General features: G+C 35.2%; 1 protein-coding gene across 1 annotated transcript in view; it reads left to right on the forward strand.

Moving 5' to 3' along the window:
- The window catches only part of DPP10 (dipeptidyl peptidase like 10), a 97,298-nt gene that overhangs the window by 26,353 nt on the left and 45,363 nt on the right, over positions 1–25,582 (forward strand). Inside the window, exons 6-10 of the mRNA XM_036745895.1 lie at positions 4,153–4,260; positions 14,023–14,114; positions 14,520–14,567; positions 19,162–19,283; positions 23,881–23,928. Of these exons, the coding sequence (XP_036601790.1) occupies positions 4,153–4,260; positions 14,023–14,114; positions 14,520–14,567; positions 19,162–19,283; positions 23,881–23,928 (418 nt within the window). The remainder of the gene's footprint in view (positions 1–4,152; positions 4,261–14,022; positions 14,115–14,519; positions 14,568–19,161; positions 19,284–23,880; positions 23,929–25,582) is intronic.

Genomic DNA, 25,582 nt, shown 5'->3' on the forward strand with positions numbered 1-25,582 from the left:
GAAGACCCTTAGAGTTTTTGGCCAAAACAGAAACAACTGCTATTTACATTCACTCTGGGCAATCTGGGCCAAAACAATGGGCTGAGACCTATTGTTAGTCAATCAATGAGAGCCAGAGTGAATTGGATTTAAAGTATGAAAAGAAGGGAAGGAAGGAAGGAGGGAGGAGGGAGGGAGGGAGGAAGGAAGGAAGGAAGGAAGGAAGGAGGGAGGGAGGGATGAATGCAGGAATGAAGGAAGGAATGAAGGAAGGAAGGAAGGAAGGAAGGAAGGAGCTGTGCTGGCCAGTTCCAATTGGGTCCCCTGTGAAGCAGCTCCTATTACCACTCAAAAGAGGTTGCTGTTTGTCCTTTCTTCTCAAAGAGGACTATGACAACAAGGAGGTGAATTGGATTTAAGTGTAAGAGGGCTGTGCAAAGCCTCACTTTCTCCTCCAGGGCTATCTGGGTCCAGTGGCAAGACATAGATCAGAAGCACTGGAAATGGCCCTCACTATTATTGTTGGTAATTTTGAATAGTCTGTATACTTACCCAGCCATGTAGTAGCCATTTACTTTATTCTCATCATTGTTAAGATATTCCTATTTACCAAACTAGAATTAGACTTTTTAGAGAAACATGGGAAAATGAAGAAGTGTAGATTGCACAAATCATTCTGATGTCCAGTGGAGTTATTCTAAAAATGCTTTCAATGAAATAAATCAACTTTTCTCCCAACATTTTCATTCAATTACTAAAAATTAATCACTTTATTTAGGCAGTAGTACTATTTCTATCTGACTTCCTTCAAACTAATAGAAGGGAAGGATTCCCCAAGCATTTATCATAATCATATCTTTCTCCTCATTTGCTAGTATCTTCCCACTACAAATTATTATGTATATATTTTCTCTTTCATTTTTATGTGCATGTTCTCTATCCCTCTTCCCAACTGAATTAAACTTCTCAAGGGGAGGGACTGTTTTGTTTCTGTCTTAGTATCCCTAGTGTATAGCACAGTTCTTTGGTAAGACAGAGAAATAGTTATTGTTTTATTGGTCCTCAGGTGAGATCCATTCTGACACTCTTCTCTGATAATTTAAAATTGATGGAGAGAAGTTATAGATTCAATTTTCATATTTCTACCCATTCCTATAAAAAAATCCAGAATTCCAAATGTGGCAACACACAGTGTTTTGCTGCTCAAACTCAGAACTTTCTTGCTCTGTTTCTGTGGCTTGATGTGTATGTGCTTGTTGAAATAAAGTAATGAACAGAAATCCTGAGGTGTTTTTTTTAATTTCTTTTTAGAAAACATGATTTAAATGAAATTGTGCCATTCTGAATTATAAATATCTCAAATTCCATCAAGTAGTTAATTAAAGTTTCATCACTAGAAATGTGTCACATAAAGCAATCCTCAAAAACTGATGGATATTATTAGTTGATATTTTAAACATGTTTATATTCATCAGGAATGTGTGGGACAAAAACTAAACCCAAATTAAACTCAGAGGCTTCCAAGTAGAAAGTAGAAATGAATTTTATTACAATCCTGTGGTCTCTGAATGGATAGACAATCGGTAATTAGAGGCGGGGCCCAGAGGGCAGAACCCAGCTTTATACTCTAATGTAAACAATCCCCCTGCCCCACCACCACTGGCCTTTTTCTCTATTGGTGGAGTCCAGGCTCACAATTTCGTGGAAATCTACTACCCCAGGTACAATTTAGCTAATGCCAAACTCTTAAAAACACATTTTCCTTATTTGGTGAGGACACAGTTCAGGTGATTTTGGTAACTCGAAACTTAGGCCTAGCTGTCAATCAGAAGCCCTGAGCCATGTCGAAAGGTCCCCACCCCCATTCATTCCACTCCACTCACAGAAAGGCCAATATCCAGATTCCATGAGAGGGCTTCACCATCCCACTCAGGAAGATCAACATGATCTAAAATAAAACTGATTGGATTGGGTTCGTGAAGAAAATAAGGTTGTAGTGACTATCAAAGCTAGCTGTGTGACTTTGAGCAAGTAACTGCTCTTCTAGATTGGTTAAATAAGTTAATCTGTAAGTTACCTTTAAGTCCTTTGAATATTTAAAATAGATATTTTGGGGAGGGAATGAATTTGCAACTAAAAATGAAATTAAAAATAAATAAAATAAATAATATAAAAATAAAGTAAATAACATCTATATGTATATGGATTATTCCTAAAATATCATTTCATTGCAATGATTATCATACTTCTCAAGATAATTATTACAACGATATATATTTTAAAATAATGCATTGCAGCTTTACTAATTTGGACTCTACGTGGAATTGTTTTTAATATAGGAAGCCAAATTTAACCTTTCTAGTAGCTATAAATTAAAGGTCTATTATGAAAATAAATATATAAACTAATATTTTAAATAAGAGTGAAAACAAAATTTCAATGGAAGTGTGTAAAAAAAGTAGGAGCACAAATTTCTTTATCATTGTCAACAAATTTAGAAGGTTCTTTGTGCATTTATGTGTGGATATATACACATGTATGTATATAATATAGGGGCGTATACACATATAAATACTCACACATATTATGCATGTACACACATATACATATTTCTATATGTGTGCATAAATATGTTATCTAGATTGTATGTATGCTTATCAAATTTGCAAAAGACACTAGCCTGCATAGTTTGCACTAGCAAACTTGACAGGATACCAAAAAAAAAAAAAAGATCTTGACAGGCTAAAACATTGGGCTGAATCTAATAAGATAGAATTCAATAGGAATGAATGTAAAGTCACACAGATGGGTTAAAAAACCAACTTCTCAAGTACCATACAGGAAGAGATCTGGAAAGCATCCAGGGATTTTAGTGGAGTACAATCTCAGTGTGAAATAGTGGCATAACATAGCAGTAGAAGAAATCTAATGTGATCTTAGACTGCTTTCAGAGAGACATATCTCCCAGATATGAGATAACAATCCTTCTGTATTCTGTTCTTGTCACATCTCATTGGGAGTATTATGTTCAGTTCTAGCAACTATTATTTAAGGTTGACGATGATAAAGCAGGAAAGTACCCAGAGAAGTGCAAATGAGAAATTTGAAGGGACTAGAGAACGTGCCATTTGAATATTGGTTGAAAGATTTAGGGGTCTTTAACCTGCAGAAGAATTATGGGACTCACAATAACTGTCTTTAAGTTTCTGAAGGATTGTCATAGAGGAAAAGGATTAGAGCTCTCTTGTTTGGCTCCAGATTCAAGATCAATGGATAGAAGTTACAAAAAAAGACAATTTAGGCCCAATAACATAAAAACAAAAAACCTTCCTGAGAATTAGAGATGCCAAAATGTGGAACAGACTGCCTCCAGAGGTGGTAGGTTCTCCCAGGCTGGATGTCTACGAGAAAGTATGAGTATGTCATATTGTAGTCTTCCTCTTCCTCCTTCTCCTCTTCAGTCTCCTACTCTTAGTCTTCCTCTGGCAGATATTTGGCACAGTGGATAGAGCACTGGGCCTGTAGTCAGAAAAGCCTGTGATCAAATTCTTTCTCAGACGTATACTAGTTGGTGGACCTGGACAGGTCACTTAGACTCTGTTTGCCCATTTCTTCATCTGTAAAATGGGAGTAATTACACTGTCCCTGTAGACTTGTTGTAAGCATAAGATAAGACAATAATGGCAGAGCCATATAAATGTTAGCTATTGATATAATTATTATCATCATAAGCATTTGTACAGTGCTTTAAATTTGCAAAATGCTTAACAGGTATTATGTTATCATGATGTCTAGGTTGGACTAACTGGTTTCTGAGAATCTTTGCGATTTTCAAAATTATGATTCTCTACATTTCCATTTATGATGCATATACATGTATCTGCAAATTCATGTATAACATTCTAATTTTCATTACTGTACTTCTTTCCCCACAAATGTCTTCTATTATATAGCATTTGCTATGCATAGATCTGTGTGCATTTGAAACTAATAATACTTTATTTCTTTTTTTAATATCCCAGAATTTGAACATTTTACTAATTCTTACTGGATTTTTCGCAGTTATTTCAAGAAATGAAGTTTCTGTGTAATCATTGTATTAAGGCAATGTAAGTGGATATGCTTATTTCTAATGTCAATCTTAGATCACTACATGTACTTCTATACTTGTAGAATGAGGAGCCTGTGTTTACCAAAGATGGCAGCAAGTTCTTTATGACAGTCCCTGTTAAGCAGGGAGGTCGAGGAGAATTCCATCACATTGCCATGTTCATCGTTCAGGTAAGACTTATAACTTCCTTGTGTAGTTTGGCAGTACTGTCATCAATTTCTTGACTTCTTTTCATTTGTTGTATGACTATCCGGACTATCTAGGAGTTAATGAATGGCCATTTGTTCAATGGAACAAAAATTTACTATATACCCTCCTTTAGTACAATTATAAAGAAATAAACTCATTCTTATCAGTTTGGAAATGAAGATTTTCTTAAAATTTGCCCTACCTTTACCATTCACTTTATGGTCCCCAAAACATATCCTCCATTCCATCTGAGCTAGCCTCCTCACTATCCTCTGAACACACCATAATCATTACCATCTCCAAATCTTGACAATGCTGTTCTTTCTGTCTAAATTATTTTCCTTCACATCTCTCCTTATCCAAATTCTACTTGACTCGCAAGATCAAATTCAAATCCAACTTTTTCAATGTGATCTCCCTTGATTATTTCATCACCTGTTGATATTTCTCTTCTCTCTATGTATTGTCTGCTTCATACTTTGAAACACATATAATGACAATGCAACTTAACTTCATTTTTACTCAAAGGTATTCAGGTAAATGTCTAGCAACTGGCTCTTTATGGAAAAATATATATACAAAAAGAATAGCATGATTTTAAGTTTAATCTGCATTATTAACAATTTTAAGTCTAGATAACCATAAAAGTAATAAATCAAGCCATCATTGGAAGCATTTGCTGATTTCTGGGGTTTAAATATTCATACTAAAATTTTAACAATCAGATCACACATTCCTACTTATTTAACATACATGTGTGTATTTTGATATCCCAATGATTTTTGTCCTGGCTGGCTGTGAGAATGTCTTATATTTCACATGTTCTCCCCCATCTTCAAAGTATTGCAAAGTATAGAACACATAATAGATACTCTATCTACATGTCATTTGTGAAGGGATCAAAGGCAATCCATCTCTTTGATGAGCATGAAGTCTATAAATAAAAAAGAAACTATTTTACTTCTATAACAAGAGAATAAAATATATAAAGAAACTTCTTGGTATATAATTATATTGGTTGGTTGCAAGGAAAAAAGTCTTAGTATGACCTCAGGGAAAGGAAGATGAAGGAAAAAACTATAGCACAAGTAAATATAGTTATAATGGTAATTAAGGTGGGTGTTTTTTTTACTGTTTTCTCTTTTGGAGCACTGAGGTAAACAATTGCCTTTGATGAGTCTGGCCTTTGTTTCTTTGATTAAATTGGGAGTCTTTGGTGACCTGCTTAAGAAACAAGAAAGCCTAGTTCATATAGATTTGAGTCACATGGTTGTGATGCCCTTTGACCCTGAACAGGGTATTTAAACTCAGAGGTTCATGTTTTGTTAGGAGCTCTCACTCACTGGAAGAGCGTTGTGTGATTTGACCAGACAAGACTCTAGGTAGCCGCTGGAGGCCCCTTGCTTTGAAAACCCAGATGTTAGTACCTCTCTCTCTGGTAACAATGCAATTCTTTGGTCAGACAGCTAGAGGCCTGTCTGTTGATAACTGTTTGTGTCTGCTCTGCTTATATTGTCTCTGTTTGCAATTTCTGTTTGTATTTGCTCTGAAATTCAGGGTGCTGGCTTTTCCCCCTAAACTAAGTGAAATATATATATGTGTATATGTATGTATGTATGTATATATGTATATACACATACATACATACATATATATATGTATATATATATATTTGATTAAAGTGAGATTGTTAACGCCTTAAAATTGTTTTCCTTAGAGAAGCAGATCAAAGGACCTGCACTATCAGCCCTCCCATGTGCTGGTGTTATTGGTCTTACATAGCCACAATAGCATCAAGCAGCATTGTTGTTACAATAGTGAAAGGAAGTAGCTTTGCAACAGATTGAAAGATACACCAGTGGGTTTAAAGAAATTGTCAGATATTTCTTTCCATTGGCCTCAAGGGTATTTTCCTTTCTCATTTCTAGCAAAGGAGAAAATTCTTTGTAGTAAATGGACCTCAACTTTTTAATTTGTGTATGCCTGTTGGAGAGTCCTCATGACTTAGTGAGTGGTCTAGTCTCAAAAACAGTAATAGCTGGTTTCAAATCCTCTTCTGACACATACTAGCTACACATCTTAGGAAAAGACACTTTACCTCTCAGCATTTGGATCTAGGCAACTCTCTAAGACTATAAATTGTAGAGCAGGTGCTAATCTACTTTCACCAAAGGAGTTTTCTCACCCACAACTTCATTTTGCCATTGAAATCACAGGTCCATTCCCTGTCTCTATGTAGGTCATGTGCAGACCCAGCAGAGAGAAATTAAATAATACCAATGATTTATTCTTCCTTTCATGGCAGAACCTTGAATTCTTTTATGGTTCTTAGTTATATCTGTTGTATTCAGAGAATTGTATGAAGTCTAAACTAATCCAGAAAGTCCAGGTTATAGGCCATTCACAGATAGCCACAAAATGTATGAATGTATATGAGAAAACTGTATGCTACCTAAATATCCATGAAATTTCCTGAAGAAGGAATATAAATTCTACAAATGATGGTATCTAACAATACATGCGATTTTCATATTTGTGGATTGAGAACACTATGTTATTTTACAAAAAGCCTTTCCACATAAAGGATGGAAAGTCTTCAGGTTACCCAATACCTTATGTCAATGAACTTTATCAACATTACATTTAAAGCAGACAGCTCAATAACTGTCTTAGAAAGAACTAATATCACATGGAATAGTTCATTAGTTCTGAAAGGGTAGTAAGAATGGCCTCTTATTGCAAATGCTGTAGTCCTTTATTCTTGTTCTGACTTGGAATTATCATAGGGCTTCATCTCAGAGGAAGGTCTTTTGGTTTATCCAGATTAAAAATACTAGTTCACTACAAAGTGAGAAGATTGCAGTGATGTATCTGTGAGATTAGCTGGGTGTGCATTCCTCCCCTTTGTTAATGGGAAAAAGAAGAGTAACCAGGTAAACATAATCCACATTTAGCCATACACTTCATTTGAGTTCACAGTTTCAGCCTCCTTCCCTAAAACTGCTAATGTGATGAAGCTGATTACTTTGGCGATCTTCCCCTTCTCTTTTTCCTTTATGTTCTTTAAAAAGGATGAAATGTGAAAAGGACGAAAAATGAAAAGCCCTAAACATAGACACTTCAAGGAAAAGAGTATCAGGTGTTTCTCAAATACTATGAGGAGTTTCTGAATAATTAAGAATTAACTCTGTAGAAGAGAAAATGGTCATATTCGCCACATCCATATGTAAAAGAAAAAATGTGATTATATTCTCTACATAGAGGAAAATATTTAAGTATTAGGAGATATTGACCTACAAGGTATTATTTTGAAGAGATCTCATGGACTGCTATATCTGTAGGCTGGGTATCTACTACATGGAGAAGTTATATGGATTCCTCATAAGTCTTATTAACTTAATAAAAGGAAATGAGAGAAACTTCTTTCCATAACCACTGACCAATGCTTATTAGGAAATGGCACTCACGATGATATAAGACTTGCCATAAAGGAGAGAAAATGTGTCTGTGTGCTACGCTTGGCATGCAGCATTAATTTCATTGTTGGCAATTTCTAAAGCAAACACAGACCTAAAAAGTATATTAACCACTGCACATTAAGCATTTGATCACTTCAGATATTTTCAATAAGCCTGCATTTCTAGTGTGTATCACTGACTCCCAAGAATTCAATTCTCTTCAGAAGTCTGACCAGTTGGCATCCATGCAGGTCTCGATTCCACAAGGAAGCCTTTAAAAATTGGGCACTTCATGACTTTTTTACCCCTTACATTTTGAAAGAATATAGACTTAATCAGATTAAGTAGCTCAGACTTGTGACAGAATGTAGTGGGCTTGCCAGCTCCCAAAATTCCATTAATTTTTTTAAAAATTACATGCTGGTAAATTAGTTTATTCATCAGTAGAAAGTTCTTTATTCAAAACTAAATTCAACTGATTTGAAGTGATGATTTCATTTTGCATGCTTTCAGATGCCATTATACATTATCAATCTTGCAGAAAATACAGTATCAATACCCCTCATTCTCAATTTTATCACTTCTTCAACCCAATAAGGATGGAAATGATGAAAGTGTCTCTATGTATCTTAATATATTACCTGAGAAGAGAGATCACCTAATATGAAAAAATATACACTAAAATAGGGTGCCTGCCATTTCTTAGTAACTTTAGTCTTTTAATATAAAATTTAAATATTAAGATAATTTTAAGTCAATGAACAGTTAAAAGATAAGTATATAATGTGAGGAAATTCTGGATGAGGTGCCAAGGAGGAATACAAGTGCTCAAAGACTCACCAGTCATGCAAGTATTGGGTTCCCCAGACCTTCAGTACCACAGATGCCATTGCTCTGGAGGAGAAAGTAAGGCTGATGACTTTGCATAGCCCTCCCTCACTCAAATCAAAGTCAATTGCAAGTCATGTCATTATCTCCCTGATATCATGGTCCCCTTCGAAAACAAAGGAGAAACCACACACAACCACAGATACTCTTATATCTGATGGTTGTTGCTGGGCAGATTTACAGGGACCAAGGAAGAAGGGCACCTTAAGTGCAGTCAATCAACAGGATGGTTCAGTCTCTACCTTTATCAGTCACAAGGTTATTGGGATTAAGAAGTTTTGGGTTTTTTAACCTTGAATACCTAGGTTAGATGAAGTTTGCTAAATGTGATCTGGAGAGCCTTGCATCCCTTAACTGAATGAAGATGAATAAACTAGTTACTGAATACATAGGAATTTCCCAGGACATACATAGGTGGGTCAATAAGTGGTTAAACATGAAGTCACTTTTGTCAGCTAGGTCCTAGCAGAAAGCATCATGTGATCTATAGCTGTAAAAGCACCTCATAAGAAATTTCATCTTTCCTCCTCATGTCCTAGATGAGGACACTGAAGCTCCAATAGGTTAAGTTATTTGCCTAGGGTAACAAAAGTATTAAACATCAATGGTAGCATTTAAAGATAAATCGTATGACAACAGGGCCAATACTCTTTATAATAGCAGTCATCTCACACCATTTTTCCCCTTGGTGATAAAAATTAATTAGATTATGAAAAAAAATCCTAACTATGGATACAGAGCTAACAAATAACTTTCTTGAGTAATATCAAAGGGAAAACAACAGTTGACACCTAAACACCTAACAACGGATACAGAATATGTGGCTCAGATCCTGAAACAATTTTTGAAATAATATAAAAATGTTTTATAATACATGAAAATGTATTAGAAAATGGTATTTGATTGCCACTGAAACATGGTCATGTGTTTATGTAATTTAAAACTGGAAGGGAATTTGTCCAGGTGCACTTGACTCATTTCACAGATGAAGAATCGAAGCTCAGTAGATCAAATAAATTTTGAAAGGCATTATAGGATGTAAGAAATAGATACAGGGTTTTAATCAAGGTCCTCAAAATCTTTCCATTATCTTATATATTTTAATATTTCCCACTGTCAAAATTTGACAGTAGCTTAATAAACATTAAAAAGATGAATTGATATGTTCTAATATTTAAAGATTTCTATTTTAAAATGCGTGCAAAGCAGTTTGTTAATAACATCATAAGGATTTGTTTCATTATTCAATAACAAGAGAGTTTACTGTAATATAGTATAAAATACTGTGTATGTCCTAGAACCTTAAAATAATTTTCTTAATTTCCTTGGAAAAGGCAGAAAGAAGGAATGATCACCTATTAAAAGGCCAAGTCTTTTGGCCTAACAAATTTTCAGGGTAATGGTATTTAAACTCATTGAGATTAGACTTCCATCTCTGCCATAACTCATAGGCCAGCTGGTAAAGGTGCAATAAATATTTGTTGGGTAGATTTCATTCCCAGTGAATTAAATACATAACTGTTATTCAGGGTTAAGAATTCTAGTGTTGGAGGCAGAAATCCTGTGTTCAAATTGTACCTCTGATGTCTGTCTGACCTTGGGCAAGTCACTTAAACTGCCCAGACCCAACTTTCCTCAAATGTAAAATAAAGAAGTTGGACTAGATGACCTTGGAAATCACTTCCTTCTCCTGATCTATGATTCCATGATTCTATGAAGTGATATAGAAAACAGAAATGGCAGGAGTATACTGATTCATAGAAGCATAAAGACTGAGTGACTACAAGTATGCTTCATTTTCCCTTAAAAATGCTCTCTTCCTTGTTGACCCATGAAGTGCTAGACTTCAAGGAAAAAAACTAAGACTTGAAGTTAAAGCTAAGAGCTTGAGGAAGAATGTCACTCTAAACCAAAAGATTGTGATTTTGTTTCCCTCCTCTCTCTAAACAGGGCATACTTCTTTCATGAATATGGATACCATGGATCCAAATTAAACCAATTGTGTTTCCTAAGGCCTAGAGTTCATATCAATCATTTATAGTCTCCTTGGATTCTTCTATAATCAAACCAAACCTGAAGAGTTGTTATGTATTTGTTCATTCACTTAGAAGCACTTGATACCATAAATACAGCTTTAAAACTGTATGCTCATTCGGCACACCTAATGTGCTTGTGTATGCCTAGACTTGATTCTCTTCTCAGCAAGAAGATGGCAACAGCTCTAAGGTATATGACAGATACAGGGAAAACTTTAAGTTCTTTGTGGGAAGGGGCTATTTTCCTTTCATCTGTGTATCCCTAATATCTGGCCCAATGCTTGGAACATAGTAGGCATTTGAGAAATTTTTGTTGAACTAAATTGAGTTGAATAGTAAGGGGAATGTCGATATGGGGAATAGATATCAGACAAAATTTGTTTCAGTGTGTTATTTGTCATTATACAAAGTGAAAGAGAAAATTTTAATTTGCCCGGATTATTCAGAAGTTGCTGTGTTTTCAAATAGACACACCTGTTGAGATTGACTTATTCTGCATCTGAGGATTTTGTTTGGGGACTATTATTTATTTTCTTTTTCTCCCTTGAATTTTTCACCTTTATTTGAAGTTTTGCTGCTAGAAGTACCCATGCAGATGTGTGTGGATTTCTACAGTAGTCTATAAAATTCCATCAAGAGAAGGACTTTTTTCTGTCTAAACTTAGTATCTTATCAATCTCCTACTACAGTGCTTTAAATACAGTAAGCATGTAATAAGTGTTTGTTTAATTGAACTGATAATTGTTTCATTTTCCCTTCATTTTCCATGAGAAAACACTGTAATAATCAGCCTGGAATTCTGCCTTATCATGTCCTTTGCCTAGACTTAATACTACTTAAGTTCACTATGAGCTTAATTCTGAAGTTCAGGGATCAAGACAGTGAAAAAAAAATGACTTGTGGATATGGAACTTGTGTGGCTCAGCCTTTCCTGCCTACTAATTTGAACTTGTGAGCTTTCAAGTCATTAGGTATTTGCCTTTTCCCTTGTTACCAAGATCCCCATATTGTATTCTAGTCCTAGTATTTGGGGCTCTGTCTAGTCCACTTGTTATCTAAGTCCTTTCCTTTGTATGCTACACATTAGTCTACTCTCTCTGGGATCTGGACCTTGCAGACTTTCAGTAGTGAATGGCAACCATTATGGCTGGATCATTTTTATTGCCAGTTCTACACGGTATAGTGACCTGGATCTTGCCCTACTTCTGTAGCCACATTATCTGTATCTTCTTCTTTAACCACACCCCTCCAGGAAAAAAAAAAATTCATGTGGCCAAGGCCTCTGAATTTTATAATTTGATTCATCTCTCCAATATGCCCCTTTCTCTCCTCTAACACTGCAATCATTCTGGTGCAGGCTCTCATCATCTCACACATGGCTTATTGTAATAGCCTGCTGTTGAGGCTGCCTGCTTCAAGTCTCTTCCCACTCCAATGCACACTCTGCCTCCCCCCACCCAGCCCCTTCCCCATTCAAGCACCAAAGTAATTTTCCTAAAGCAGGGGTCTCACCATATCACCCCACCACCACCACCACACTCAATAAAAGTCAGTGGCTCCCTATTGTCTCCAGAATAAAATATAAAATTCTCTGTTTGGCATGCAGAACCCTTCATAACCCAACCCCCAATACCTTTCCAGTCTTCTTAAACCTACTTTACCCAGATACTCTTTGATTCAGCAACATCAACCTTGCTATTTCACATAGAAAGTACTACATCTTTCAGTTCTCATCTCAAGGCATTATCTCCATCCATTCTACATGCCTGGAATCCTGTCCCTCCTTATCTCCACCTATTGCTTTCTCTGGATTCCTTTAAGTCCCAACTGAAGTCCAATCTTCTATTGGAAGCCTTTCCCAACCCCTCTTAATTTCATTCACTCCCTTCTTTTAATCACTTACTGATTTTTCTGTATAGAGCTTGTTTGTACATACTTGGTTGCTTGTTTTCCCCATTTCACTGTAAGCTCCTTGAGGGCAGGTACAGTCTTTTACCTCTTGTAATCCAGATACTTAGTATAGTGCCTGGCAAATAGATATTTAAGAAATTGATGACTTGCTTCTGTGTTCCACACCCCTGCCAAAGTCTTCTTGGAACCCTTCATTTGTACTTCATTACCTCCCAGTGACGATGTCTGCCTGCTTATCTGCCTTTAGTACTCTTCTATTTGCTTCTTAGTTAGGTTTTTCAAATGCTTATCTCAAAAGTTCAGGATTCTTCTCATCAGCCATTGTTAGTACTTTCCAGGATTGTGTCCCAAACTCTGTCAGAGTTCCAGCTGATTCTCTTATAACCTTTCTCAGTACTCACTAGGTATTTGTGCTGCAGATATCCCCAGTTTAAAGTATTTTGGATCTAGACACTAAAGTTATTTTAATTTATTTTTCTAATTGTTATATTTCTTGAGATAAGCATCTATGTAGGCAAATTCAAAATAGCACTTTAACACAAACATGATATTCCTGTAAAAGAAAGATTTCTTTCAAGTAAGTGAGATAGAATGTGGTAAGTATAGAATCATTCTCACTTAATTCAAGATTAAGAGGAATTTCAAGGTATGACTAATCTAAAACTATACATATATATACATACATATATATATATATATATATCTCCATACATGTATACATACACACATATGCATACATGAGTGAATTAAGGAGCAAGGATATATAGTCTAGGTATCTATGTTCTAATTGCTGACTGGTTCCACAAACATTCCAGTCACTGATTTTAGTTAAATTGACTAGTCACAATCCACCTAGAGCAGAGGAGCCTATATCCCATTTCCTGTCAAACATGCTTGTGTTTAAATAGACTATAACTGACTGCTTTGCCTGTAGCCTATAGGTGATTAGATGTCTAAATGGAAGATGAAAATAGGATTTTTCAGCATGTTTGTGTGCATATGTATGTGTTTATATGAAAGTAGTTTTGGACTTAAATTTGCTTAACTAAATGATACCTTGAAATAATTCTTTATGAAAAAGAAAAGCAAGCTGTACCTAATAGAGATTTGTAATTTCACATCCAATTCTCTTTCTTTTACTCCATATTTATTGTCTTTAAGTTAAGATTTTTTTAAACAAAAAGTTAAATGGCAAGCAAGCATTGACTTCTCTGAGCCTCAGTTTTCTCATGCGAAAAGTGAAGGCATTGAACACAATGATCTCTATGCTCCTTCTAGCTCTAACATTCTATGAATCTGTGATTAAAGAACTAAAAGTGACATATGCAGGCAGTTCTTTAGAACAGCACCATGTTCCAAATATAAGCTGTTCTAAATTTGAAATATACTTCACATCCAAATCGAAGCTGTTTAAATAAAATGAAAATCAATATTTTCCATTTCTTTGCAGCCTAAAAGTGAGCAAATCAGTGTGCGGCATCTGACATCAGGAAACTGGGAAGTCATAAAAATCTTGGCATATGATGAAAGTACTCAAAAGATGTGAGCATTGTTTTTATTCTTTAACCAAGTTCGAAATCAGGTTTGTCAAATGGAGTGTGTTTACTTGTAATCAGCATTTTACTTACTACACCTCAGTAAATACTGTATGGCTACAGTCCTAAAGTGGTTCTTTTTATTTTTCCATGTTACTCTCCTGAAATAAAAATGAAAGATTTTGGAAAGGCATCCAAAACTGCTTTTTATTTTTTAAAGTATATTATTTTTATTATTATAGATAATATATTAGTAGTATTAATAGTAGAATTATTATACTTAAATTTCTTTGTTTCATTGAAAATAGCAAAATGCTATTTGCATATTTTGGAAATTAAGTGAAAATTCAGTGATAATGTTGATAAAACTAGATACTTCTCTAACTTGGTATTTCTTCACATTTTTGGACAGTTATTTTTTGAGCACAGAGACTTCTCCAAGAGGAAGGCAACTGCATAGGTAAGCAGTACATAATGAAAGACTCCCATAGCTTTGTAAAATAATCACCATTAAAAAAAAAAAGAATGCATGGATAATCCCTACTTACCTTGTGAAATCAGGATGATATGGTTAATTCTTGACATCATTCTTGAAAGCAAAAATTGTTTCACTTATTTTTTACAGCATTTTTTTCACAAAGTAAATGTTTAATAAATGCTTTATTCATTCATTTATCTTTAGTTTGGAATTCCCTGGCACAACCTCAGAGTCACCAAGGCTTTGCAGTCTGGTCACTTTGTTCTCCTTCTTGGGCTCTTTCAATCCCCAATGCTTTTTATCTTTTTTTCTCTTTCCCCTACGCCATGTCTACTTGGAGACATCTCTCCTCCTTGACCATTCATTCTCTGTTTTCTCTCTCCTATTCTTTCTTCTCTTTCTTCCATTCATCCCTTCTGCCAGGCTTCTAGTTGCTTATATTAGTATACATTTTTCAGCTATCTCCTCTCACATTTTGTGTGTTGTTGTTGTTTAGTCATTTATGAGTCATATCTGACTCTTTATGACCCAATTTGGGGTTTTCTTGGCAAAGATACTAGAGTAATTTGCCATTTCCTTCTCCAGCTCATTTTACAGATGAGGAAAATGAGGCAAAAAGGGTTAAGTGACTTGCCCAGGGTCACACAGCTAGTAAGTATCTGAGGCCAGATTTGAACTCAGGAAGATGAGTCTTCCTGACTCTGGGCCCAGCACTCTATTCACTGCACAACCTAGCTGCCTGTTATTTGACATCCCATTCCCCATTTCTGTCTAAAGCACTCAATTCACACCTACTAGCAAATCAAGAGCAGCAATTCCTCTCTCCTCCAGCTACCCACTAGATACAAAGGTATAGAAGTAAGTGAGCTATGTTTTGCCAAAACATATGGATCTTAGAAGTCGACTTCAACTCCTTCCATATTTCATATAAAACTGAGGACATATAAGTAGTGAGTGGCAGATCCAAGGTTTGAATACGTTGTTCCAAATTCAGTATCCTTTCCACTGTGCCATATTCTCATGCTTTGTCCCTTTTGATGATGTTTTTGTTTTACAGAAGTTTGTATATGAGCTATATTTTTTTAGACGATGACCTCCCTTTTAAAAATGTCAACCATGTCTATAATTTAGTATGCTATCATAGAATTCTTGGACTTTGATTACCAATAACCTCATGGTCTCATAGGTACTTTTCACAATGTGATCATATTGTGTGTTCTGAATGACCATGCATCTTTTCCTCTATTTATAGAACACATTATCAGTGGTGTAGGAGTAGAGCACATCATAAATGCAGAGCTGAATCAATTAAAAGTTCAGATAATGACATTATATACATGGAAATTCCCCTCTTCATTCAGGAAACTTCCCCTGGAATTAGAAATAAGAATCATCTATTTTTTTGTCTGCATAATTCTTCACCAATCCTTTTGTGTGTGTGTGTGTGTGTGTGTGTGTGTGTACATACACACATGTGTATATACATATGGATATATATATATATTCTTTCCAATTTACATTTTCACAGATACATTTTTAAAATGTCAAAACTGCCATGACACATTTCCAGTGGAAATTCATCACTTTTTTTAAAGCTTTGTCACCATTGATTCTGGGAGAAATACTTGGTTCTAATTTGAGAGCAAAATAACATTTTTAAGGGAAAAAAAGCTTTTCCCTTTATTTCTGTAAAAATTTACTTCCCCTTGAAGCAAAATGCTTCTTTTTTATCATCAAGCCAAGATGTGATTTTTCTTTCTTACTTTTCTTCTTGTTCCTCCCAGAATGAAAGATGTTCACTCAGTTCTAATCATTTCTAGAATAGGCGTCATCTAGAGATATTGTGTCTGATTTCTTTTCAGGAGTAATAATTAAAATCATAGCTCATTTTTTTTTTCTATTTAGAGATCTGACTTGATTTTTCTCAAGCATATATCATAAAAAATCAATGTCTATGAGCAATATCTTAGAGATATTGAACTACATGATCATTTAATTTCTTTAATTCTACAAAACCATTAGTAAGAGGAAAATAAGGGTTTTAGAAGATTACTTTTGGCCACAGTCAGCCAAATAGAATGGTTCGTCTCAGCTAAGCTTTTCTTTATTCATCTAAAAGTGATTTGAATCCTAATCATTCCTTAGACAAGTGTGTGTGTGTGTGTGTGTGTGTGTGTGTGTGACACCTTTCATTGCAATTGGGGTAGCACAGCATGGGTTTATATGTCCTCCTCAAATATAGCATGTTGTGTGATTCAAAAAAGAATGTAGCATTAATAAATTTTCCTTGAAATAGCTCATCAAGTTCCATCTGGCTTGACTATAAGATAATATTAGTGTTTGACCCACAAAACTCAATCAATGTCTTGCTCTGGCCATAAAAATCATCATTTGCTATCACATTAGACATTCTTGGAGGATATAGACTGCCAGATTATGCAACCTTTGCCTCCTAAATTTTCTGTTTTCAAATGTAATCTTATTTTACATGAGTAATTATAATAACTGCAATTCTGAAGAGTGTGTGAGGTATGTAGCAGTGGAAGCAGAATCAGGATATACAAAGGACAAAACAGACAAACAAATCAGCCTGCAATTATTCATGGGTGAAATGTTATTTAGGATTTGCCCTTACCTTCACAAATGTATTAATCACATCATGGTGGACTTGGAATCAGGAAATCTCTGTTCAAATTTTGTATCAGGTATTTGCTAGCTATGTGATTATAGGCTGTCCACTTTATGTCTTAGAGCCTCAGTTTTCTTATCAGTAAAATAGATATGATCAGAACAATGATGAAGATAACAACTGACATTCAGATAGCATTACAAAATATTTGAAGTACTTTACATATATCTCACTTGAGCCTCATAATAGCCCTGTGAGTTAGTATGAAAAGTATGAAAGTCCTTTAATTATCTTACAAGATTGTAGTGAGGAAAACATTTTGCACCCTTTAAAATGAACTTTTGTTTTTACGGATGTCATCATCAGCATCATCGTAATCAACACCCTTCATTGTCCTCATCACTATCCCTATTATTATTATTGTCTTCAATATCTAGAAAACATCACATATTTATCAGACATGCAAACATATTAACAAAGTATAATTTTTTTGAAGGAAATAGCTAGTACACTCTCCTTCGGTGAGTAATTTTAAGCTGAAAAACAGTAATTTTAGATCCTTCACTGCTCTATATTTTTCACACCACTCCTTATATCAGTAACAAAGGATTGATCCTTTACTGTTATTTAAGTCATAGGCAACTATACATATAAAAGAAGACCTTAAGCATTGTCACTTAAACTCTCTGAACCTCAGCTTTTCCAGCTATCAGTTGGGGGATTAATATGTACACAAGAATGCTGTGGGGATGGGATAGGAAAAGAGAAGTGAAAGTGTTTTGCCAAAACATCAAGGACTCTGCAACTACAAGGGGAATCATCTGGAATTAGCATGATGGAAATAGAGCTTTGTCTCTGGTTTTAGCATGGGGAGGGGAGAGGTGTATCACTCCTACATGTCATCCTCAAGGATTCCTCCCCAAGTCTTTCTTCAGTTATACGGTGCCACAGGGTGTAGTTTTAATATGAGATATCCTGGAGGAAGAATCCCAGATTTTTTGATTCGTAGATCCCTTTGGCAGCCTGCTTATACCTATGAGTCCCTTCTCAGAATAATGTTTTTAAATCCATTAAATACATAGGATTGAAAAAAGAAACCAATTATATTGAAATTCTATTTTTAATATTCAAACAAGTTTGTTATATTGTGATGTATCTAGTGGCTGATTTCAAATACAGTAATTTCAAAGTAGTGATGAGTGTAAATGATATTTTGAGAACTTGCCAACTGTTAGTTGATATGAAAATATCTGTAACTTTTATTAGTGGCAAAGACACTTGCTAATAATATTACAATGGTTTATTATCTACATTCATACTTGAAAGAAATGTTAGACTTTTGTTAGAGGTTATTCAAAATTAAGATGTATATTTTCTCCTTCCAAGTTTATGGATCCTAGAAAATGAAGGAATTCTTTAATCTAGGTTAAGAACACATGCTCTAGAGGCATGCTGCTTTCTCCTGGCCACGGGATTGTACAATATATGACCATGCCTCTCTTCTCCTTTCCAACCCCATATTGACCTTTGTGCTGCCATCCTAGACCTCTAACTGAATTGCTCTAGGTATAAATAAAACTTTGATATCAGATCTCAATAAACATATTTTTAGGGACAAAATTAAGTACCTACCTTGAAAATATTATTCCCAATGTCAGAATGTAAAATATGGATATTAAGCAATGAAACTGGTTTTTGCTTATAGCTTGTGAAATCAGTCTCATACCTTTTAGTTGCCTTTTAATATACATAAAGCTTTTGGTTAACTGTGCATACAGAGAGAGGGCAAACGTTATACTGCCATTGATAATGGAAACTGATCTTGACATTTTAAAAACTCTACGCCATATTAAAATATCCATTAATGTTGATGAAGATTGCCACATGCTTCCTTGCACAGAATATTAACATTTCTAACCTTTCCATCCCCACCCCCATCACCCCCAGTGCATCCACTGATGGATTATTGAATCGTCAATGTCTTTCATGCAGTTTTATGAAAGATCAGTGCACATATTTCAGTGCGAAGTTTAGTCCTACGAATCAACATTTTTTATTACATTGTAAAGGTAAGAGAAAATGGTTTCTGATTAAAGTTGTTTCATTTATTTTATTTGGTTAATATCTATTGATATAGATATTGATATAGATAGATACATATGTACTCATAAATTCTTAATTACACATCTGAAAGCCTAAGTAATACTTCTTAACACACAGATGATCTGGGACCCAGATTACATTTTAGGATTTTATTTAAAGATAGAAAGAGGACATGTTGCCAGTAAAATAGGGGTTTTAAATATGTGTAGATTTAGAAGATAACATAAATTTGTTTATATTAGCATTGCAGGTGTTATATTAATAGAATCATTTGCATATTCTTTTTTAGAAGGTAGCAAGACCAGTGAAATATTTCATTAGACTAGTAAACAAGAGAAATTGAATCCTACTTCCTAACTTAATTCAATTTTGAGTCATTGAATTCATACAAGATCCTTTTTAATGGGTAATAATATTTTATTACTATTTTGGGTAGTTCTACATTGCTGTTATTCTGTACAGATGTTGCTGCTATTGTGGACAGTTAAGTAGTGCTGGAAGCTCTGTGCAACACTCCTGTCCTATTCAAGCTATGGTTTCATTTCCCAGAGATGGTATGAGTTTCATGTATTTTTTTGGTGCTAAAACCCCAATGTGATGGATTGCTAATTATATGCAAGTGCTGGTACATGGAATCTTCTGGAAGCTCCTATAACTTTTGCTGTTATTTTGAAAATATATATATCCTGATGCGATTATGATAGCTAGACATGGCAATATAGTTGTGAAGTTTGCTTATACACAAAATCTTTTGGAAGATAGAACTCTTCTGGTGACTTAGGCACTGGCCACTAGTGTACCTGGAAGTAGGTCCCTAAGAAATAAAGATACCATTGAGGGGAGGTAGAGAAGTGACCAGGAACTCTTGGATTACAGAAAAAATGTTTAATTAAATAATGACCATACAAAAAAAGTATTACAAGTTTAAAAGTTATCAAACACATTATTATCATGGGAAATTTTGAGTTCAGTAATGATTTCTATATAATTAAAATATAACTTAAAACATAATTCATAATATAAATTCAGATCCTCTGAGGATTGAGATCTGAGTCATTATATCTAGAAAAGGTTTCTGAGTTTTCCAACTAATTTTGAATAGTATGACAAAACCTTCATCATAGAATAGTTTTCTCTACCTGATCTTCAACTCCAGAATGAATTTTGGAATGAGACTGACTATCTGGATACAGGTAGAATAGCCATTTCCCACAGATTGGGAGAGGAAAGACACAGCCCAAGTTTAACTTCCCTTGCTGAGCTAGCAAAGAAGAGGTGACAGGGTAGAGACCAATCCATCTTATAACAGAAAATACAGACCAATTTAATCAGACAGTGAAGTAGCGTGATAATAAGGCAATGCAAATCAGGTCTGAACAAGAGACTGCGAGTCAGTTGGACAGTCACAAATATCTGTAGAGGGGAATTGTTGTTCAGTCCATTATAGTGTTCTTCCCTTTCCTAGTGAGAACTGTGTTCACCTGATCAGCACTTGGAGAAAAGTTAATTAGGTAGTCTAGTCCACAGAGTTCTGGCTTTGGAGTCACAAAGAGCTGAGGTTAAATCCTGCTTAATTTACTTAGTAGTTTTATAATCCTAGGAAAGTGGCAACCTCTTTGATCCCGTTTAATCATCTGCTTGAGGATCAAATCAGATAACAATATGTGAAAGTTTGAAAAGTGCTAATATTAGCTATTTTAAAAAAGAAGGTAGGTGGGTCATCCCCCACCTATTCCTATCCATGGAAGATAAGATTCAGCATTTTGGAAGCTATATTACTAAAAGTTTCTTTTGTCCCCCCATGCTATTTAGCTATGGCTATTCACCAAATATTGTTTCATAGTCCCTGTATAAAGAGCTAAAAGGGGAAGCAGAGAGTATATCCTATAAAGAGATGATGACACAATTTCCTCTCCTTCCCATAAGTTGACATAAAGTAGAGCAAGACCTCTTTGATCTGTTTCCCATGAAAGCTGCTTTGATATTAAGAGTGACAAATCTTGAACAGATTTTTATTGATGTCTTCATTTACATATTTGCCTTTTAGATTTTTCCCCTGCAGGTCTCTCTCTTCACCTTCTAGAAATTTTTTTAAACAGAATAAAAAAAAAGAATAGAAAAAATCAGCATTTCTAATCAGTATACTGGTATTTATACAGTGATCTATATATCTGGACCCCTCCCCCCACACACACATACCTCTAAAAAGAAGATGGGGGAAGTATTTTCTTATATCTCTTCTTTGGGGCCAATCATTATTTATCCTTTCATGACATTCAAGTTTGATTACTTTGGCATTATATTTCAATTTGCATTGCTTTAGTTGTGGTGTATATTGTTTTCCTGGCTCTGCTTATCGGAGCCAAATATTTAATAGAGATAAAATTTCATGTTTTGAGGGAGAAAGAAAGAACAGTCCCTGGGATATTAGTCCTAGTATTTGAACCAGAAAAAATGAAGAGGTAAGTGAGTGGGAAGCAGGAAACCATTTCCCCACTTTTCACTGGTCTTGGGGGGAAAAATTGTAAAAAAAAAAAACTATGGCACTGTGAAGTAAGCATGATTGAGTAGCTAGGAAAGGTAAGACATACCTCAGATGGGAGTAAACTGCTAAGGAAGGTCAAACCACATGAAAAGAGATGGAATGAGTTTCCCCCAATACATTCACAGAAAGGTAGTCTCTGTGGGCTATGAGGTCATTGACAGTTCTGTCTGCCTTGCTCACCAGTGCAACCTGGTAGTGTATACAGATTTGCATGCATAAATATATATGTGAATATATGCACATGTCTACATGTGCATGTGTATATTTGTGACTATGACAAAAAGTAAACGACAACAGAGAAACAATTGATAACTATCCTTTGCCTGCTGGGCCTACTTCAATGAAAGACCCAATCTTTCCAACTCTTAGCGAAGAAGAAGGAAGAAGAAGAAGAAGAAGAAGAAGAAGAAGAAGAAGAAGAAGAAGAAGAAGAAGAAGAAGAAGAAGAAGATGATGATGATGATGATGATGATGATAGCAAGAAAGAAAACTACTGGTTACTACTTTGCCAGAAGAATAGCTTTCTGCCTTCAGGAAAGTTCAGAAGACACTCTGCTTCCTATAAACAGAAGAAAGAGAATTCTTCTCCCTTGTACAACATTGCGTGGAGAGTGACCAAGATAAAAACAGAGCCAATTAGCCAGGCAGAGCAGGGAGAAGGTTGACATAAAGAATCATGAAGACCTGAGTACTGAAGCTTAGCCTAATACTGCTATTCAAGTCAGTTCCCATGATTCCACTCACATTCCTCCTTGCTGGGATCCAAGCCTTACCTTAAGCTTCTACCCTAAAGATCAGGCCCTATCTTTTCCCTTTGCCCTTTCTCTATCACTTCAGGGATCAGGTTTGAACTGAGGCCCTATGACCCCACTCAAACTGGAACAACCAAACACCCACTCAAACTGTTGCATTGTAATCCATTCTTGTAGTGGCTAGAATAGTTAGGAAAGAGAGGATTATTATATAATACCCTGCCTACTTCAAACAGAAGCTAGGTATATCTAATTAACTTTGTAATGAAGAATGGCTGTGCCAAGGAAGCCGCCTAATTATTTTTTCATTGAGACTTAATGACACCAACCATTATAATGTTGCCAATGACATTATAACAGAACAGTCTTTGTCCTAATACTCTAGCATAAAAGGTAGCTAACGCATGTAAGTATGTTATATAAGTTATCTTTTAACTTGGACTTTAAATTGCTTGAAGAGGGGCATACATTTGTCGTTGATATCAAAGGGAGAAATATTTTTCTTTGGTCTATTTAATCAACTTGCTAGGTGCAATAGAGATTGAATATAATTTTCTATAGTTTGACTACCCAGAGTGCTTGGGAAAATAATTCATTCAACTGAATTTTTTGGTTAACAATGTTATTAACCTTTAATATTTATTTTGCTTTGAATGTTGTTGCTAAGAATGATTCTAAAATGAGGCTCTGACTTTCTTCCCATGTTAATATAGACTAGTTAACAGATGAGATGTTTCCCCGCAATGATTAATAATTTCCTTGGTTCTTGGAGTCAACAGCCTGAAAAATATTAATTGTGTAGCACTAGAAATTGAGATATACAAGACATAGAAAACTAAGTTAATTTTATACCAATGCTATCAAATATTATGCTTCCCCCTCACTTTCTTTCCTATATTCTTGTCATTTTGTGTCCTCGAAGAAACATACAGAGGAAATGTTCTGGTTGATTGAGTACTCTTGATATTGCTTCAAGTAAATAAAAAATTTGATTGTAATTCACTTCAGGATGAAAGTTATCAGTTAAGTGAGGCAGAAGTGGAAAGCTACTGGATTTGGAGTCAGAGGACACTGAGTTCAAATCTCCCCTTAACTTAATGACTGAGTAAAGTACTTTACCTCTAACAGTTTCCTTATCTGCAAAATTAGTAGATTCTAGTACTTGACCTCTAAAACTCTAAATCTGAGATACTATGAAACTTGCTGCTTATTTTAGAATCCTTACTAATAGTTCCTTAATATTTTTTTTGCATATGTTTTAAATAGGGCCAGGTGTTCCAGTGGTTAGTGTACACAACACCAACAACCCTTCAAGTAAGTATTCAAGCAAAGGAATTTAGAAATCATGGTCATGGTTAATGACATGAAGAGGGTTTTCTTTATTCTTGTTATAAATTGGACTTCTAGAGTATCTACTTTTGGGGAGGAGTAAGAAAAGCCTTAGTTGAGTCTTCTTTGTCATAGGAAGAGTCAGATTGTTTGGGACCATCATAATAACTGAGTGGAAATAGGCAAATATAAATCACTGAACTAGGTAAAAATGACTTAACTGAAACATGCTTGTTTTTGTAGACTCATACGTGGTATATAACATGAGTGTGTTCTGGCCTCTCCACACCCCAAGGGCCAGATCTGTTATACTACACCTTGCCCAGTACCAGGAGAGAGTGCAAAGGATCTTACTTCTCTTGCCCATCGATTGAGCTCCACCCCATCCCCCTTTTAGGAGCAAAAACAACAACAAATTATCCTTCTCATTGCATTTAACTACTTGATATCAAATTAGTTTTTTCAAAGTAATAACGACCTCAGAGTTATAGTAAGATTAAAAAAAATTTCCCCTAATACCTTGTAGTCCCCGTACTGCGCCAAGAACACCTACCACCTCAGTTGCTGTGGAGAGGATAGGAAAAAGGGAATAAATTCATTTTAGCTCAGTTTCTGCATAGCATTAGTCATACCAAGTTCAAATTACTAGCTGGAGTCCCTCCACACCTTGAGCTTCCTAGACCATTATGGCTTATGGATCTCAGCTGCATCTGCAAGGTTGGCTGCAAGGTCTTGGATTTCTGGGTTCCAAGATCCGAGTGGTTCCAGGTTTATGGTCAGTGACTCTGCTCCCTGCAACTGGAACAGAAAAGGGTATTTTAAAAAAGAACACAACCCCAATAAATTCCAAAATGATCCTCCATGGCTAGGAGAATTCTCACCTAAAATAAGGGAAAGAGACAATCACAAGAGACAAAATGAATGATCTTGGTTACATAAACTGAAAAGCTTCTGTATGAGCAAAATAAATGCATTTAGACCTAAAAAAAAAAAAAGACCACAACTCCAAGCCCTGGTCATATAGCCATACTGAGTCCCACCCATGTGGACAGAGAAGTAACTCAGAGAGCCACCCCAACTTACTTCAAGTTACCATTTTCTGCAAATGAGAGAACTCCTGATCCCCCTAGAACTGAATGCCAGGGGATATGTCGAAGCTGAAAAAAGAAATAAGGGCCATCCTTCAGGCATAGATAAACAGATATGTTTTGAAGAAGTTTCTTAATTATTTATTTATTTGTATTATAAACATTTTCTCCACGGTTTTCAGATATAGTAAAAACATCAAAATATAGAAGATTTTTATTCTGTAGATATTTGTCCTCCTTCTGCTTTTAAAATAACAATTGGTTTTAAGTATATCCCACAGGTGCTTTTTCACTTGCAATGGTCTTGACATATTTCCAACTAATAATAAATGCATGATTAAAGTGTACATTTTTTTTTCTTGTTTAATGAAACTAGTGATTAATTGGTTTGGTTATCCACTCAGAAGAATGTGAAGATGATCTGTTCTCGATTAACTTGAAACATTTGATCCTAAAAAATCCACATATTTAAAACAATCAGGGGTAAAAAGGATTAGAAATATGCATCCTTAAGTGTTTAGCCTGTTAAGAAGAAGTGTCATCTATAAATA

The sequence above is a fragment of the Trichosurus vulpecula genome, chromosome 2 (assembly GCF_011100635.1).
Source record: "Trichosurus vulpecula isolate mTriVul1 chromosome 2, mTriVul1.pri, whole genome shotgun sequence".
NCBI lineage: Eukaryota > Metazoa > Chordata > Mammalia > Diprotodontia > Phalangeridae > Trichosurus > Trichosurus vulpecula.